The 18,461-nt window shown below is 36.3% G+C and overlaps 2 protein-coding genes across 4 annotated transcripts in view; both read left to right on the top strand.

Moving 5' to 3' along the window:
• LOC129565875 (sushi, von Willebrand factor type A, EGF and pentraxin domain-containing protein 1) overlaps positions 1-6,548 on the top strand; it is a 37,480-nt gene extending 30,932 nt beyond the window's left edge. Inside the window, exons 4-12 of one of the 2 annotated variants that reach the window (XM_055441178.1) lie at positions 287-928; positions 1,041-1,220; positions 1,347-1,712; positions 1,909-2,028; positions 2,121-2,397; positions 2,564-2,731; positions 4,597-4,848; positions 5,021-5,100; positions 5,191-6,548. In XM_055441178.1, the coding sequence (XP_055297153.1) occupies positions 287-928; positions 1,041-1,220; positions 1,347-1,712; positions 1,909-2,028; positions 2,121-2,397; positions 2,564-2,731; positions 4,597-4,848; positions 5,021-5,100; positions 5,191-5,294 (2,189 nt within the window). In that variant the 3' untranslated portion in view covers positions 5,295-6,548. Of the gene's footprint in view, positions 1-286; positions 929-1,040; positions 1,221-1,346; positions 1,713-1,908; positions 2,029-2,120; positions 2,398-2,563; positions 2,732-3,602; positions 3,963-4,596; positions 4,849-5,020; positions 5,101-5,190 lie in introns of those variants that run through there. The other variant, XR_008687669.1, reaches the window with a different exon arrangement.
• Positions 6,549-9,270: 2,722 nt separating this feature from the next.
• LOC129566165 (inositol polyphosphate-4-phosphatase type I A) lies at positions 9,271-18,418 on the top strand. Of its 2 annotated transcripts, XM_055441817.1 has the most exons (14): positions 9,285-9,820; positions 10,378-10,504; positions 11,460-11,567; positions 12,430-12,588; positions 12,691-12,891; positions 13,278-13,432; positions 13,679-14,074; positions 14,308-14,408; positions 14,537-14,884; positions 14,964-16,548; positions 16,674-16,888; positions 17,010-17,570; positions 17,711-17,817; positions 17,894-18,418. In XM_055441817.1, exons 2-14 carry the CDS (start codon positions 10,387-10,389, stop codon positions 17,917-17,919), a joined length of 4,080 nt encoding a protein of 1,359 aa, XP_055297792.1. In that variant the 5' UTR covers positions 9,285-9,820; positions 10,378-10,386; the 3' UTR covers positions 17,920-18,418. The 2 variants fall into 2 exon arrangements, with proteins under 2 accessions (XP_055297793.1, XP_055297792.1); XM_055441818.1 differs by lacking the exon at positions 11,460-11,567 and having other exon boundaries at positions 9,271-9,820.
• The last annotated feature ends 43 nt before the right edge of the window (positions 18,419-18,461 follow it).

Below are 18,461 nucleotides of genomic sequence, written 5' to 3'. Positions count from 1 at the left end.
TCATGCGCTTAAGTGAAACGAATATGGGCAACGATTTTTCTTCTTGCGTATGGTTTTTTTGTCTTTCCCCTGAAAAGTATTCGCGCGCTCATCATGTAATCGACATTCATTTGCACACGTACCGAACATTTCTCAATCGCACAACATTCGATTCGTAAACGGCTGTCAATTGAACATTTTCATCTCAAATTCGAAGTTTTAACGTGCGAAAACATGCGCTTTGTTGATGAGTGTTTTTTTTTTCAATTTTATTCCATTTGGTTTTTTCCTTCTTTTTGCGTTACAGGTGACAATAAACCAGCGACAATTGTTGTGCGTGTCGGAAACAATAGACCTGATTTGGGAACAAATCCGATTTGTAATCGATTCACTGGCGTGCTTGAGGAAGGTCAACCGCTCTTCTTGCCATGCAATCCACCCATGCCCGGCGCCTTTGTTTCCGTCCATTTGGAAGTGAACACACCGAGCCCGTTGTCAATTTGCGAAGCATTCGTTTACACCGACCAAGCATTACCAATTGAACGGTGCCCAGTGTTCCGTGATCAACCACCAGGCGCATCAGCTTCGTACAACGGAAAATGCTATACATTCTACAATCGACAACCGTTGAACTTCCGCGAAGCATTGCAATTTTGCCATGCTCGTGGCGGAACTTTGATCAATGACAGCAATCCGGCTTTGCAAGGCTTCATCAGCTGGGAATTGTGGCGTCGTCATCGCAGCGATGTTTCATCACAATATTGGATGGGCGCTGTTCGTGATGAAAAAGATCGAAACACATGGAAATGGGTTGGTGGCGAAGAGGTTACAGTCTCATTTTGGAATCTTCCGGGTGGCGATGAGAATTGTGCACGATTCGATGGTTCAAAGGGATGGCTCTGGAGTGATACCAACTGTAATACACCACTTAACTTCATTTGTCAACATCGTAAGATACCTTTTGATATAATTTTTCGGGATTATTCTTCTAACACTGGAACATAAAATTGATTTCCGTTGAAATGCAACTATATTCTTTGTTCGATTCATTGAATTTCCAGAACCAAAAGCATGTGGTCGGCCAGAACAACCTCCAAACTCAACAATGGTCGCTCCTGCCGGTTTTGATGTTGGTGCTATTATCGAATATAACTGCGACGATGGCCATCTTTTGGTCGGACCATCAAAGAGATCTTGCATGGACACTGGTTTCTATAACGAATTCCCACCCGTTTGCAAACGTAAGTTTTAACTTCTTTGAAATTAATTGAGAAGATGCAATCATCATTTCCAAGCAGAGTTTGGCACTTTTACCAATTTTAGCCGTCTTTAGTTATAATAATTCTCTTATTGAATTTAACCTTTAGACATTGAATGTGGATTGCCAGCATCAATCCTTCATGGATCCTACGATTTGGTCAACGGTTCCGTTGGATACTTGAGCACGGTCATTTACAGATGTAATGAAGGTTATGAAATGCTTGGCCGAGCGATGTTATCGTGCGATATTGATGAAAGATGGAATGGACCACCGCCACGATGCGAGCCAGTTGAATGTGAGGAATTGCCTGAGGTGTATGAAAATGCTCGAATTGTTTCGATTAATGGAACAACGGAATATGGTGCCAAGGCAGAGATTGTTTGCGCAAATGGCTTCAAGCCAGATGGACCAAGATACATTTCATGTTTGTCGACCGGCCAATGGAGTGCACCACTTGCGCCATGTATCCGAGGTAAATATTGACACGATCATCGACACAACAATCGTATTTTAAGCGAAAAATCCGATTTTGATCTTTATGATGTTATAAATCAGATTTGTTTGTTTTATCATTCCATTTTGATTTATAATCTACCATTTCGAAGACGATTTGTCATTTTGCTGATTGATTTCTTACGACACATGATTAATTGTTTGTTTTTATTTAGATTTGAGAGTGTCAGTACCACCGCCGCAACAAACCACAGTTGGCACGACTTCACGAAAACCGACGCGTACATCATCACGTTACACAACCACACCGATCACGACAACCGAATATGAAGAAGGTTCGTTCATTTCGCAATGTCTTGTTTTGAGCGAAAACACACAATGAAAATTGATTCAGTTACAAATTAACGGGTTTTGTTTCCATTTACAGAAGAGTCTGCAGAAGAAGAAGAAGAAGAAGAAGTTGTACCAACGATGAACGATAACATAATTCCGCGCAGACCGGTTGTGCCAGCTTTGACACCAACCAAGAATGGCCATGCAAATCCATCGGCAACACATCGACCGAAGACCGCATCACCAGCACATAACACAACACCAATTCAAACGACGACCGGCCGAACGACAACGACCACAAACAATGCGCATAATATCATTCAGGCAGCACATCCACAAGATAATGAAATCGCTGGTAGTGTAAACATAAGGTGAATAGACACACTGAATATGTTTCCCTAGCTAAGAAAGTCTAAACAAGTTTCTCTTCTTTTTTTGACAAATATTTGAAAGAATTTTTCTTTTTTGTTTTGTTATCAATCGCATTTTTTTTTAATTTGTGAATGAAATTAATGTTAACGTCCATTTGCATTTCAGATCGGATCAATCGCCGAAAGTGAACATTCCACATTTGGTAGAGAATGACCAACACCGTGAAACGCATGGTGCTAAATTGCATCTTGGTGCAATTATAGCATTGGGTGCGTTCGGTGGCTTTGTATTCTTGGCTGCGATCATCACCACAATAGTCATTTTGATCCGAAGGTAAGATTTCACTTATTCGATCATACATTTTCTAAAAGAAATCAAACAAAATAGAAAAAAGGGAAGCAAGCCAAAAAGACGGCTGAATTGGAACAACTTTTCTGTCTCTTCTTCATTCTGACTTACTTATCTTCTTATCGGCTTTGGGATAAAATAATATTTGAAACAAATAAAAATTCATTATAATTTCGTATCTTTTAATAACAATCGAACGACGTCTATTTTTTCTTCAAAGCAACGCACCTTTTTTTTCTGCACGGAATATAGACACACCTTTTCTTTACTGTTTTTTTTTCTATTTATTTTCTTAAACTTAAGTTGTGTTCGTCGATAGTTCATCTTAACTGAATTGAAACATAATAGATTCATGCTTGAGCGAAACTACGTGAAAAGTATACCAGCAGCGAGGGTAACTTTTAACACGTCCTGATTAGGCGTAACCACACACACACACACACCACTTTCCAACTTTGTTGTTCCAAAAATTGATTCCTTGCACGAAAAACTACCATTCTCATTTTATTTATTTCTATTAAAATCTATATCGAAAAACAAAGATAAAAAAAACCACATATATCCATTGGCCAATCCTATACAAAATCATAACTCTATTCATCACCTTTGTTGATCGACTCTATCACTCTACGCACCGACACCCCTTAATTAATCTCATTCAAAACGAATTTTTTTTTTCTTATTTTGTTTCTATTTGCCAATTAATTTTTGTTTTCTTTTTTTCCATCATTTTCTTTGTTAACCTGAAATCGAATGTTTGTTGAATCCGTCCTTCCCAAAACCAAAAAAAAAAAAACAATAACAAAATTGACCAATTTGAACGAAAATAAAAACCAAAATAATAATAATTAATCAGCTCCAATCCAATGAACCACCAACACTGTAATACTAGTTCTTGTCATCATCGTAAAACATCAAGTGCCACCTCAGCAAACCGTTCGAAACACTATAGTGGTGATCGTCGTTTAGTAAATACAACAACCAATAGTAACAATAATAAAACTAACCCAATTGTGCCCTCGCGTTGGTACACCGTATTAGCGCTTCCTTTTGAGGATCAAAAACTCGGTCGTCGTGACATAAATACATTTGGTCGCGGAGCCTATTCGTCAAGAGCCGGATTCTTTAGTAATCCATTATGATTCGAGCTAAACACTGAATCGAACGCGTGCCATTTGTTACAAAACACAACTCGTACTAGTCAAGATTCACAAATGTAAGCGGTTCTCATTCCAGACACAAAACAAACAACAATCAAACAAATCGTATTGCATTTGCACCATAAATCTTTCCAGCGCACACTCTACTTCTCTTTTTGTTGATTTTTTTTTTTTTTGCAATCGAATCCTTCAGAGTTTTCTATTGATCAATTCACACGCACATTTCGATTTGTTTTGCTGCACCGCATTTGTTAAGGAACAGTTTGATCCCATTCGGGTTGAATTTGACTAAAATCGCTTGGCTCTATAATCTGAACAAAAAAAAAAATCTAATATTTTTCCAAATTAACGCTTCGCGTTTGTAGTTAGTTGGCTAACAGTTTGATTTAACTGCACTTCGGGATCATGCGGAATGTTGAAGACGATTGAAGAGAAGAAAAGTAAAAATACAATGAAATAACAAGGTTTTTATTTCTCTAATTAATGTGAACTTTAAAGTGAGTTAAAAGTAAGGTAGCTTGGTAAAATGCAAGTTAGAGTTACATAAATAAAATTACATTTTCATCTTCAAAATTCCCTTGATTCCCATTTGATGACACACGCTTTGCTTTCGAGTGTATGCTTTACGACTTGAATTTAGTATGCCCGATTATCAATTAAAATTGAACTCTTTCTCTCCCCCTCCTGTAGAGGCCGTACCACACAACATTACCGCCATCGAGCTTCACCCGACTGCAATACGGTTGCATCATTCGATAGCTCCAGTTCTGAATCACGAAACGGTTTAAATCGATACTATCGCCAAGCCTGGGAGAATTTACATGAATCAGCATCGAAAAATTCAAACAATCACGCCGCATTACGTCGAAAAGAGACACTTGATCAACCAAATCTAAGCCGGTCACGTGATAATTTAAGTCGTTCTAGGGATAATTTAGATAGGTGAGTTGATGCGTTTTATCGATTTTTTTAAGTCTCACATTCTTTGCTCCATTGTTATCGTTGCATTGCGCAACTTGCGTAAATGTTTCGAAATATCATACCGTTTGATTCAAACGGAAATCTCAACAAGTAAATATATACTAAAAATGGGATTATTTTCTTTACATTTCAGTCGTGCTCGTGAATACAGTAGAGATAATTTAGGATTAAGAGATGGCTCCGAAATGATTGTAACTGATGTTTGTGTCAAAGGTAATGTTTTTGTTCTTTTTTTTCTTCTTCAAAACAAACGTGTTTTTCCAAATATTCTAACTTGACATTAATTCGCCTCTGTATTTGTAGGTGAAAAGAAACGACACCATCATCACCATCACAAGCCAGCCGGTCGTGACTCACATTTAGTTGCTTCGAATGCACGACGCGATCATAGGAACGGACACTATTAACATAGTCGACACACACACACACATACCATGGTTTTAACAATCAATTTAGAAAAATGAATTTGACATGACTAACCCGCAAGCAAACAATACGACACACGCAACTAATTTTCTTATCCACAACAGACTTACAACGCAACAGTGACGACGAAATTATTTATGAAATTTTTGTTTTTAAGGTTAAAACAATGTGTGACAACATTTTCATTTGATAAACATATTTTTGGCGCTTTTTCATCGACTATGTTTTATAAGGAAGACCAAATATTATATGATAACACATTCCGTAATAGCAATTTGAATTTGAAACAAATGACATCAACACAGACTGTGCAGACATTTTTAATCCAATCGATTTCATTTTAAACACTGAAACACAGTGAATATTGAATTAAATATTTGGGAATTTTAAACGACACATCCACTGGATGTACAATTTTAATGAAAAATTTTAGCATCGGCCGGCAATTTTTTCAATCATTTGATCGACACAATTTCAAGTAAAAACTGAATGGTTTTAAATGATTTTCCATAATTTTACATATGAAAAAAGAAGCCGGTTGAAGAGCATGTTTTAACGCAAAATTTTAATGTTTTTAACTTATTATCATCATCAAACTAATCATAAGTTTTAAAGAATGAGAAAGAAAATACGAATCGTCAGCAAAAATTCAATCACTTTGTGAATTATTGTTTCGAAAAACAGTTCATACTATGAACTTCATAGTTAATGCAATTTGTGCCATTGGGCCAACAAATGAGAGAATAGATCTTGTATTTTAAACGAAGTGAGAAAAAACTAGATAATTCCAAGCGATAGTTAAGGCATATAAAACATTGTTTCAACACCATGAAGTTGTTTTTGGAACATTATAATTCTCCCGAAATCGAATATTTGATGCGTTCCGTGAAGCAGAACCGAATTCACTGCTAAATGGCAGAGCAAGTGCTTGGGCTTAACAGAACAAACGCTATAATCGTTCTGAAGAATGACGTAGAGTTATTTTAATTTAATGGATTCCAATTTTTTTTTTTTTCATCGAACAAAGATTTTTCTTTGTTTTTGAATCAACGGATTGAAATATGTAACATAGAAAAAATTTTATGAACAAGTGTCCTAGGTTTATGATAATTTTACTATAGTAAGGTATCTCCCAATTTTTTTTTTAAAGAAAGAAACAAACAATGTAAATAATGGTTTAAATTTAAGCACGCAAGTTGTTAAAATAAAAATTTATTGTAGAATAACATATAAAAGAATTGTGTTTTTCATTCTCGTTAGTCGTTATTCTTTATTTCTTGTTTCTCTTTTTCGGAAAATGTTAATATTTTCATTCCGGAAATTGCAGAGCAGTTTACTTAGCATATTGATGGTAAAGTAAACTTTAATGACCATAGCTTTCCTTAACTGCATTGAAAATACAACCAATGAAACTGTAAACAATTTTAAAAACTCGTTGGAATGTTTTTCATGCAAATCCACATCACCCACAGGAAAGAAAATCATTCGGGGATAATTGCATTTGGTTTCAGCAAAGGAACCTCATTTGACATATGCAGACCTACACTACCGTGCAAAAGTTTGGAACCACTTGGTATTTTTCATACAAATTGACCATTTTTGGTGGACTCATTAACATATTTCGGAAACACCTGCACTCTTGATATTTTGTGCATAGTTTCTACAACGTTTCAATAGTAAATCACAGAGGTTTCATCAAAGAATATTCATGAATTTCAAAAATATAGAAATTTGAATTTGTACTGTGTGAAAAATGATCAAATTTGTATGAAGATTAAAACAGATCAAATTCAACTTCGACAGATGATAAGGTCGATTTGTTTTGAAACACAATCACCAACTAAGGTCACTTAAATTATTCAATTGTGAACTTTTATCGCCGACAGTTTTAAAAAGTATCGGCACTTATCCCAGATTTCTCAGTACTTTAGACATTTATTCTGTTCATTTTCGTACATCTCCGAGCAATGCTATGGATGAAAATGTGGTGCACTTGAAAACGCTCCCATTTTTAATATTTCTGCGTTTGGATGGAACAGTCTCATCGGAACTACTGATGAACATGCTTGCTGTAAATATTCCACGAAATCATACCTTGTGCATTTGTCCCATGATTATAGAAACAGCACAAAATGTTCCAAATTTGAAAAATCTGAATACGCTAGTTGTTGAATGCAGAGGCTCATTCGGTGGGGTTTCTGACAATTTTCTAATAAATTTAGCGATGTACATTTATTCGGGACGCACTGTATCGATGCAAGGAATTACTGGGATATCGGAATCAGGAACAAGATTAACTACACTTACATACTGCACTTATTATTCTGGAATCGATTTGGACACCTATAATATGATTCTACGCTTAGCAATTAATCCTGTTAGAGTCGTGCTAGTAGGTTGACGTACTGAAATACATTCGGCATGCTAATAGCAAGTGGTTGAGTATTTACGGAGGATGTATTAATTGCAAAATAGGTACTCATACCTTGAAAAATTCTTACTAATTTATTTGTAAAAAAGGCAGTGTTTAAATTTTGCAAGTTATCTATGATTGGGATTAAGAGATAGTTCAAATCAATTAATTCTTTCGGATTACACAATATCAAACATATCGCAATAAAAACATTGAAACATGAAATACATGTATTTTTCTAAATTGTAATTTTTCTCATCAAATTTGTAAAAAATGAAAATAAACGCATGAAGAAAATAATTTCACTTTTCTATAAAAATAAATTGAAGTTTGTGTTGAATTATTAGTTCTCGATGATGAAATTTCAAAACAAATCGTCAATTGCATTTGACAACATGCACCATGTTAATAAATGTCCAATAGGTGCGTTGGCCACATAACTTTTCAGTGGTCAGCAACATTTTCAGCTTCAGGCACCTGGACCGAACATTTGTAATGTACTGTACTAGGGTGTTTTCGGCATCGTTTAATCAAAAAATGGTATGCCTCATTCGATAGATCTCAGAATTCTGAGTCGATTGATAATATTTTTGTGGCGGATGGACTTGTGATGACACTTCCCGAAGCTGAAAACAAAAATAGTTTTATTCAGAATTTCCATAGTAACCTGGGACAACCAGATTTGATTTGAAATTTGAAAGCAAAAATTTGAAAAGAAAACATAAAATTGAATCTAGTTGTCACACGTTACTATAGAAATTCAGAATAAAACATTTTTCGTTTTTAGTTTTGGGAAGTGTCACCACAAGTCCATCCGCGACAAAAATGTTATCAATCAACTCAGAATTCTGAGATCTATCGAATGAGAGTTACCATTTTTCGATTGAACGATGCCGAAAACACCCTACGGTGTACATGCTCTATAACTTTTTTTTCAGTTCCTTACCAAAAACTGCACTTCATTCTTATACATTTCAAAGTTTCCTTTGTTCACACAATATCCACATCGGTCAAGATGGATTGAAAGACCTTGTTGAATTAAATTGATACAAAAATCGTCTATTTTTCGCAATTGCTTTTAATTTTGACCGAAATTTGTCCATAGTTGATGTGAGTTTATTAAATTCATATCGGAGAAAACACGATTCGTTATCGTTTTGAATTTGGCATTTTAAAGAAAAATCATTTGTTTCGAAATTCGTTCGCTCATTGTGTGTGAAATGAAGAACATTAAAATGATTAAACTAATTTTTTCGATGTTTATGGTTTACATACATGCAAAAATTACAAATAAGACACAGAGAGAAAGAGATGTGTTGTTACACATTGTGTTGAACACAGGAAGCGATTGTAAATATTCATAAAATATTTGAACAGCAATAAATTATTAAATTGTGAATTGAAAAAAATTAAAATCAATTTTAATTTTTGTCAACGGGCAATTAGCGTCGTCACAATTCTCAACGACTAAATTCATATCATACTGTATTGTGTCTAGTTGCTTTGTCCCAAACTGTCATTCGGCCGTGTGAACCGGGCTTGTTGTTGACGTTTCATCAGCTCTACCACTACCAGTGTAGGTGCTGCGCGTGAAGTCGCATTCCGTTGTATTTTGCATCAACATGTGTGTAAGTTTTTTGTGTACGCGTGTAATAAATACGGACGATGCAATGAGCAGCTGAACAACTGTCAAAGTGGAAAATTGAAGTTTAGTGTAAGATGGTTAGCTGGTGAGTACGGTGGAATCTGTAGTTAAAGCCAAACAAAGCGAATGCAAATAACGAAAACCAGTGCAAAAAGGAAGGTAGACAAAACATTTGCGTGGCCATCGACTAGAGTCGAAACTTAATTAATCTCTCAGTGGAAAGAAAACAGAACAATCAGTACAAAAATGCTAACCAAATCATCGTGTCACTTCAAATGACAGTAAATCAAGCGAAACGAGTTCGAGTTGATTTTCAACTAGCCTAATTCGGTCTCTGTTGCAATCGAAGAGACTTAGTGTATTCGTTATAGTCGTTTTCTTTCTTCATTTCAAGATATTTACCTTTTTTGGTATTTTCTGTTCTACGTGTGTGATTGCAGCAGCATCGCGTAAGTGTTTTCTCATATTGAACGCAATTATTTGAAAGTGGACAACAAGACAGAGAGGAAAAAAAACAGCAGCAATGACAGCAGTGATTGAATTCGAAGCATTTTCTGCGTTCTTGCAAGTGCCTGGCACACTGAGAGTAAAAGAATGTGTGTTTGTCTAACGGTATGCGTCTGCTTGAGAGCGCACCTCGGTGGGAGCCGAATAAATAACATGAAAATAGAAACGAAAACGAATTATGTTACAATTGAATGTGTGTACTAGGCGGTGTTGCTGTTGTTTTTTTTTTTTTGCTCGGTCGTTTCAAAGCCAGCAAAACCAACCACGCAAATCAATGTGTCAGAGAAAGACTGAAGCAGAAAAATGAATTCTATTCTGCTGTGTATGCGTCGTTGTTGTTGTTGTTATTTTTTCCTCTCATTTCGTCTTGAATAGCAATTAGTTTACTGTGTTTTTTTCTTCGCTGTGAGTGTTGAATAATAGATGTTTTGTTTTATTCCATTTCTCATGTCGATTCTGTGTCGGTGCGCCTTTTCCGCTGTGTGCAACCAAAATCAAGTCCAATGAAATGCGATTCAATAAACAGGAATTAGCAACACTTGCGACCCAGCCAAGCAATAAATTTGAAAAAGAGGGCATTCTATACGTAACCGAGCGTCAGGATGGATTCTTTCGCCGTTCCGAAGGTAAGAACGAGATGGGAAACAATAACTCCATCGGACAAATGACAAATTGATCATAACATTTGCAACAAAAGGGTTTTTTTTCATAAGTAATTAACCTAATTGTCGCTGGCCAACTGCAATTTTCCCGCATAAGGAATGATACTGCGCGATACCTAAAGCCAAAAGAGAAAAAAAACACGAAATGTGCTTTGTTTGTTTTTGATAGGTGTCTCTATTTTTACACGCTCGCTCTCTCTCTCTCTCCCTCTGTATCTCCCCTGTTTTATCCGCTTTGTCCATTCAGGTGTCAGCATTTATCTAGTCATATTATGTTTTATTCTTACTTAAGCCCGTTTTTATGATTATTATCCATTTTATGATATTTGCATGTTTTTTTGCATACGCCTTAATTTTTCCTTTTCGCTCGTTCATTCATTCATTCGTCGTTCGTTTGTTTGATTCGATGAACAATTTGCCATACATCATTAAGTACGAGCGAATGTTTCTTACCTCATTTGCAAATGGAATAAAATGTTCAAAGCGCTTTCGAATTGAATTCTACTGAGGGTGTAAGTGTATTCAAATACAATGCAATTTTCAGAATGTACCTCTAAGGTGAACTGAATCGAAGTGAACTGAACGAAAGGAAATGCATGTTAAAGGCAAAAATTTATAGCGTCACGAAAACACACACAAATCAACGATCTAATCTATTCATCGCATAGACTAATTTAACGCTTTGTTTCGACATTATGTAACAAATGCCCGAGAATTTTAATGTTCAATTGGATTTTCCCATTGCATTAAATTGAAATTATTGTATAATTGAATTTCAGAAAAGAAAAACTTAACACAACATTGCTTCTTCTATGGGAAAGTTTCGGTATAACAAAAACGAAAACACAAAAAAAAAAAATTCCCCTTTTTGATAAGTTTCAATTAGCGATGGTCAATAAGAATGATTTTAATTTTATAGAAGTTGATTTCGCGGAGACGGGATGTGCTTCAAGTTCATCGTCGTCGTCGTCATTTTTCAAATTGAAGCCAAGACGCAACATAGGCTGTATGGGTGGAACGAACAAAGGTTTGGACTTAGCTCATCGAAAACAAACACACACACATACACTTACATAAATACCAATAACACATAGTCTGTCGTAATCGAACCTCACTTAATTGTATTTATCGCTTTTTTTTACTAACTAACAAATTGCTTCTCAATAAAGCCGTTTGTCATCTCGTTTTTAGATTATTTCTTGTACGTCATATAACTCAATAACCAGAGTGTTATCGGGTTGATGTCGTTTTTGGGACATTATCTAAAAATAGATTTGCTTGTGCAAATGGAAAAAAATCCGCTTTTTGTGTGATAAAAAAAACAATACCACATCGACCATGTTGACGACTAACACTTCATGTGACGGACAGTGTGAGCTGTTCGGATTAATGGATGTTTTTTTTTGGAATCTCTCATGCTAACAAATGAAATTCAATTTTCACTCGGAATAAATAAAAAAAATATTAATTTCGCACATAACAAGAATAAGTACACATAGTAGTTTGTCGGTCTTTTTCAAAACACCATCTCAATACTCTGTTTTTCTGTAGCAGCATCAGCAAAAAAATCACGCACATCTTTCTTATTTTCGTACCATTTGCGCGCGCTATCTTTGTTTACATGCCATAATTCCCTCTGTTTGTTTGTCTGTTTATACGTGAATGAAAATATGGATTTTTTTCTAGCTCGAACGAGCACTGTTTTGCACATTCTTACTTTTCATGTTTAAAATCTGTATCACTCTTATGTACGGTGTTTTTTTTCCACTGTATCTTTGTCTGTATCTCGTATTCTACATGCATCTATTCTCTCAGCATCTGTTTCGCATTTTAAATTTGATTTTGTGTTTTGATTTTTGTCTTTCTTTCTTTTTTCGGTTTGTTTACAGTGAGTTTAGAGCGATGGTGTCGACTGCGTGGAAATTTGCTGTTTTACTTTAAAAGTAGTGATCAATTTTCGGAGCCACAAGGTGTAATCGTTTTGGAAAAATGCGAGCCCATCATACGTAATGAGAGGCGTGAACATGATGGTTTTGTGTTTTTCATCGGTAAGCTACAACATCGATTTCGGTTAATTGCTGTTCAAATTTGTTGCTAATGGTTGTTTTTTTTTTTTGTGCATTCCCATCTCTCTCTGATCGATTCGACAGAATTTCAGGACAATCTCAAGCAACGACTCTCAACGAATACAGAAGCTGAACGGGCCGATTGGATTCAGGCGATCCGTCATGCTAGCTATGAAGAGATGCGCAAAAAATTGCAATCACTTCGGGAACAAATCGAAAAGAGACGTGATACTAAACAAGATATCGACGTAGATATGATGCGTTTACAAATCGGCAAAGAAATAGGTGAAAATCTTATTCAATTTTAAAAATAAATGGTTTGCTTTTTTCTGTTCGTTTCGGAGAAATACACCAGTTACTAACCAAAATTTAGGAAAAAAACAAACATTCAATTATTTCTTTGTCGGTTATAACAACACCTTTTTATGTTCAAAAAAGAGATTTTTTTTGTACCGATTAAATTGCATTTAATTTTAATTGCCCAAATAAAATACTGATTGTTTTGATTCTGTTCATTATTGATGGGAATTTTCAAAACTGAAAATTACATGGGGTTTTAATTTTTAATTACATCATTAGTTCGTTTACTTTGTATGAGTTAGATTTTTTTGGAAAGTGGGTTTTTCTTCTGGAAATTAATCGATATTTTCTATTTCGATGGTAAACTGCAGATATCGCCGAAGTACCAGTATGCGAAGCTGTAATTTCATGTGACAATTTGCTTTGCGACGGTCATGGACGACCTCCAAATCCAACGGTTATAGTACAAATATCTGAACCAAGCCGTTCATCATGGATTCGATACGGTCGCACCGAAGTTATTGAGGTAACGTATGCATTGATTGGCGCAAAACTGTGCAGATAATAATTTGTACACACATCAAATCAATTGATTTTGAGTGGATGCTATTTTTGAAGTCAGATTGTGTCGATTTTCGTTTGACCTTTACATTCGAGAACATATTCCAAGGGCTTGGTGACCTTCTCTTGTTTTTCTATTTTTATTCCATATTTTTTTCTCAATTTCCATCAATTTATATCGATTCAACGCCACCTCTTTCTCTCGTTACAGAGATGCTCGAATCCACAATACCTATGTACAGTTGTGTTTCGTTCAGGGGACGGCCTAAATAAACAATCTTTAATACGCTTTACGGTGTACGATGTTCGTGAGAAAGTTTCGCAAACGGCTGTGCCATTAGGTTCGGCTGAAGTAACGTTAGGAGCAATCCAAGAAACGGCACGACTTCGTGTACCGCTGCAATCGAACTCGGGTAGCGCAGGTTTTCTCACAATGACAACGTATTTGCCGGAACAAGAGCGAAAATATCCACGATCGCCGGCCAGACAAATCGAACCGCCACAACGCTACGGCCATAGACGATCACAGTCATTGCCACCGAAACTTGGCATCAAACTTAATATTCCACCGCCATATAAACTTAGCTCGGTGTTTGTTAATCCAACGGTAGGTTGATGTGGAGTAAAAAAAAATGAATTAAAACTCGAATTTGAAACAAAAAGTTGAGAAAATGATAATTTTGAGCCAAAAGAAAAATTAAAGTAGCATCGACCTTGAAGTAGAACTTTTTTCCCTATTTTCATGCAACATTTGTTTCCATTCATTTGGTGCCGTATTCTTCCATTCCATTTAACCGATTGAGATTTAATCAAATATTCTTTTGTTTTACCGCTTGGCAGGTTCGCACGTATCGTTTGCATTCCGGATTGGGCGGCGACATCAGCGTTTTTGAAGTAATGATGGAGAGTCGTCTTTGCTTCATCATACCACAGCAATTACTGTAAGTGTCCTTGAACTGAATCTGACTGAAGGTCGTATTCATGTGTATATCAAATACAAAGAAACGTTCATAAAATATTGAATCATTGCGAGTGAATCATGGACTAAGCACAAATTTGTTCATTTCAGGTCCATTTGGATATTGCGCGAGAAAGAGCTGTTGCAAGAGATTTCCGGTATGGGTGAGCTCGGTGGTGAATGGCGAAATGTACAAATGGAATTATTGGATAAACACTTGAAATTACTTAAAGAATACTCGCAAGCCAAACAAAATCTACAGCAATGCGCGGCAAACAAATTCTTCAAACAGTCTTCGTGCAAAAATGATGAGTCACTCGAATTTGCACCGGTGAATTTGCATCTACAAAGAATGTGGGCATACAATGATACGCTGAAACGCGACGGTTTCTTGGATATTATCACAGTCGGAGCATTTACGAGACATTCGGGCAAGACAAAAACCGGTGGATTGATTAAGTAAGTTCTTGAGTTAACCGAAGAACAATCGTTTTCAGTATAAATCCTGATTTGTTACTAATGATATGCTCTTTTCCAGGCTATTGCAACTAATGAAAGACTCACCATCGAAGGTCGATCAAATCGGAGTCAAAGTGCGTACGGCAAACGATGCTGTTCAGTCAATAAAGCAGTTGCGGAAAGAAATTGTCGAAATTATGTCACAACTTTTATCATTGGCCAAACTGAAGAATCCAAAGGGAATGTTGCCGCTGTGCAATGAAATGATCACAAAAACCCGATCACTGTTGAACATTTGGGAGCCAAGTTTAGTCGAAGAAGCGTTTGCTTTCATCGAAAAACATCGTATCATAAATGATTCAACGGATACGAAGACACAATCGTTGAAATTGTCACCATTTCGGAATATTACTCAACAATTGGGTGCTCTTGAATTGAAATCGCCGGATTTAGAAGATTTTGCTTCACCAACAGGTCCGATGCCAATGCCAAATCTGTGGACAAAACATGCTCGACGTAACACATCGCCATGCGTTGATATTCCGCAAATCACAAAAAATATGAACAATAATGGCTTTTTGAAAGAAAACTTCGAAATCTACCAAGATAAGAGTGATTCGCTGAACAATCGCACGACACAAGAACTATTCGAAGATATCAAATTGGATAATGTTCCTGAATGTGACAATTTGTCATTTTCATTGCCACCAAATTGTGGTTCGGGCAACAACGAGGATAGTTTAGTCTTCAGTGAAACGCATTTCGATGTGAGCGGAGAGATTTTGTCATCATTACCAGCACAAAGAGTTCATACAAAGGATCCGTTGCCAAAACGAGATATCAAAAACGATGCAAAAACCGAAAATAAGCCAAATTCCGAAGAACGCTGTAATTCCATGGATTTGGGTGGTGTTTTGGTTACGGAAAATCAGCTGAATGAAAGCAAAAATGAGATTCTACATAATTCCAATGAATTCGATGAGAATGGTCGAGTGAGAAATTGTTCGATTGCAGTCGGTCAAAATGGAACATTTTTGGATACAAAGGCAATGAGCTCATCACCATCGGCGAATTACTATCGACCCACCGAAGAGCCGGAACCGCTTGACTTAACCCAATTGAATATTGAGGCGAGTGTAATGTGTTTAGTGAGCAAAGTGAAATTCTTGTGCGGTCGCTGTGGCAGCCCAGCTGTTCGACTGAGACAGCCAAAAGCCAATACCAGGCGCGGATTCACCAATATTCAAAATACAATCAATAATCAACCGTATGCTTCCAATCCAAATGTGAATGATAACGAAACCAAAACGGAGTCGATGAATTTGCCGGCGAATGTGAATGTGAACAATAATGCGATTTCCAGTGGAAAAGAGTCGGCGGTTAGCAAAGAGTTGAACTTGGCACTGAATCAAGTGGTTGATGGTGTCACACGAAAAGTGTCCAAAGCCAAAGGAAACAAATTCACCGATGGGCTAGATCTATCTCTTACCACGGACTGGGCCTCAGAACTACGACCATCAATGAGAAAATTGCGACAGGCAATGGATGGTCTCTTGAAAACTGCACGCTTAATGCATTCAGTACAAAGACTTCAACAAGACATGAAGAAAACGTCAGCTATTTTGAATACAATGTATCGCCGCGATGTTTGCTTCTCACAATCGGTAAGTGTGATACACTTTTTGGGTCGTGATTGGAATAATTTGATATAAAATTTCAAATGATAATACTAAAACCATACAATTTGAGAGTAAAATATGATTTAATGAAATTCTTTGACTAATTTCAGCTAACTGCAATTGTATCTGGAATTATGACCAAAATATGGGCCACAAACATAACTGAGAATGACGTACAAATCTTATGCACGCTTGGTCCGCTAGCATATTTCGAAGGTTTACTGTCGTTGTACGGCAGCGAAACCGATATGTGGGGCGACATGTGTGTTGCCATAGAAGACTTGAGCGCTGTCACCTTTACGTTGGTTCGGGGTAACATACCACGGTTGGTTCAATTTTAAAATGATGTTTTTCCATTTTTTTTCTGAATGATATTTTTGACTTTCATGCAGGTTTCCATTCTTTTGCCAATCGACTCAAATATTGATTCCCTTTCAATTTTCCAGAAACAAAAAATACTTCCCCATTCCGCGTGTCACTGGTTCGCGTCAATCGATAACCGTATTGCTTCCCGTGCCGGACAATATTTACTCAATGCTTCCGAACAAAGAGTCTCCATCGTTCAAAATAACGCCGGTTTTCTTCAACATTGGCATCAATGAGTATGCAACGTTATCGGAAACGCTTGGCTATACCCGTGAACAGCATCGATCGAATTTCGATAATTACGATCGACTTAAACAGTACTTCATTCGTTACAAGAAAATAATGCTAAATTCAAAAGGAACACCGAGCAAAAGTGAAACGCTCACCGAGCAATTGCACAATGTCACCGATTTGCTGAATGCAATGGAGGAATCGTTGCGTAGGAATGCGTCGAAAAACACAAAAATATTGCATTTGGCCGAAGATGTGTGTCGAGGTTTGCACGGATTACGCTTAACGTCATGCAAAAGTGCCAAAGATCGAACCGCCATGGCCGTCACAGTGGAACAGTGCCGTATTTTACAGAAAGAATTCCATTTGCCAGCAAACAATGTACAGTGTGTACTGGATACAATGCGGAGGTTTGTATTGAAATTATTACATTAATTGAATGAAATGAAATGTGATAATCATTTTGATATTTGTTTTATAGCTTTGATAATTACGTTTAATAATTTTTTTAATTTGTTGTGCTAATTTTCGTTTACTTTGTTCATTTCAGCGAGGGAACTCGAAGTGAAAACACTTTGAAGAACATCGGTCTGCGAAAATACGCATTCAATTTGCCACAAGTGTTGAGTCTACCGCAAGTTTATCGCCCGCCGACTGGTTAGTATTGAAATGTTTCATTTGACCGAAAAACAATAAAACAAGTGATAATTATCATGATTTATTCATTTTATAGGATCTTACGGGAAAGCGCAATCTTAAACATACCCACACGCACATACAACATAGGAAAAAAAACCCTTCACACATCACTTACTGTTAGACAATGCCAAATCTTTCATTTTTAACTAGTTTTTTTTTAGATTGCATGTATACAACAACAACAAAAAACTATTTTTTCGTCATGTGATTAACCGAAAAATCGTCTCCTCTTAACCAATTTTAACTATTTAACATTGAACCCTACTAGCCTAGTATACTTGAAGTATCTTTTTGGACCCAAGACTTAAGTGAACTCTCCTAACTGTAGAGCAAATAAAGAAGTAAATTATCGAATTTTCAACATTGATTTTTGGAAATGAGTTGTGAAATCGAATCGAATCGCATCCATGGGATGATTCTAGAGCTGTCAAAGAAACAAAACTAATTTAATTTATGTATTGTATAGAGTTTATGGGAAATCAGTTAGCAGAAGAAAACAAATATTGTATAAAAATGCGAATCACAATAAAATACCATGTCAATAAAATGAACATAAAAATGTTTGACTTGTTCGAAAAGGTGAAAAAGAAAAAAAACGGCAG

This window comes from Sitodiplosis mosellana, unplaced genomic scaffold, assembly GCF_009176505.1.
Source record: "Sitodiplosis mosellana isolate CC-2019 unplaced genomic scaffold, AAFC_SMos_1.0 Smas_scaffold_3, whole genome shotgun sequence".
Taxonomy (NCBI): domain Eukaryota; kingdom Metazoa; phylum Arthropoda; class Insecta; order Diptera; family Cecidomyiidae; genus Sitodiplosis; species Sitodiplosis mosellana.
The sequence above is the reverse complement of the archived record's forward strand: the minus strand, read 5'-3'. Positions and strand labels throughout refer to the sequence as shown.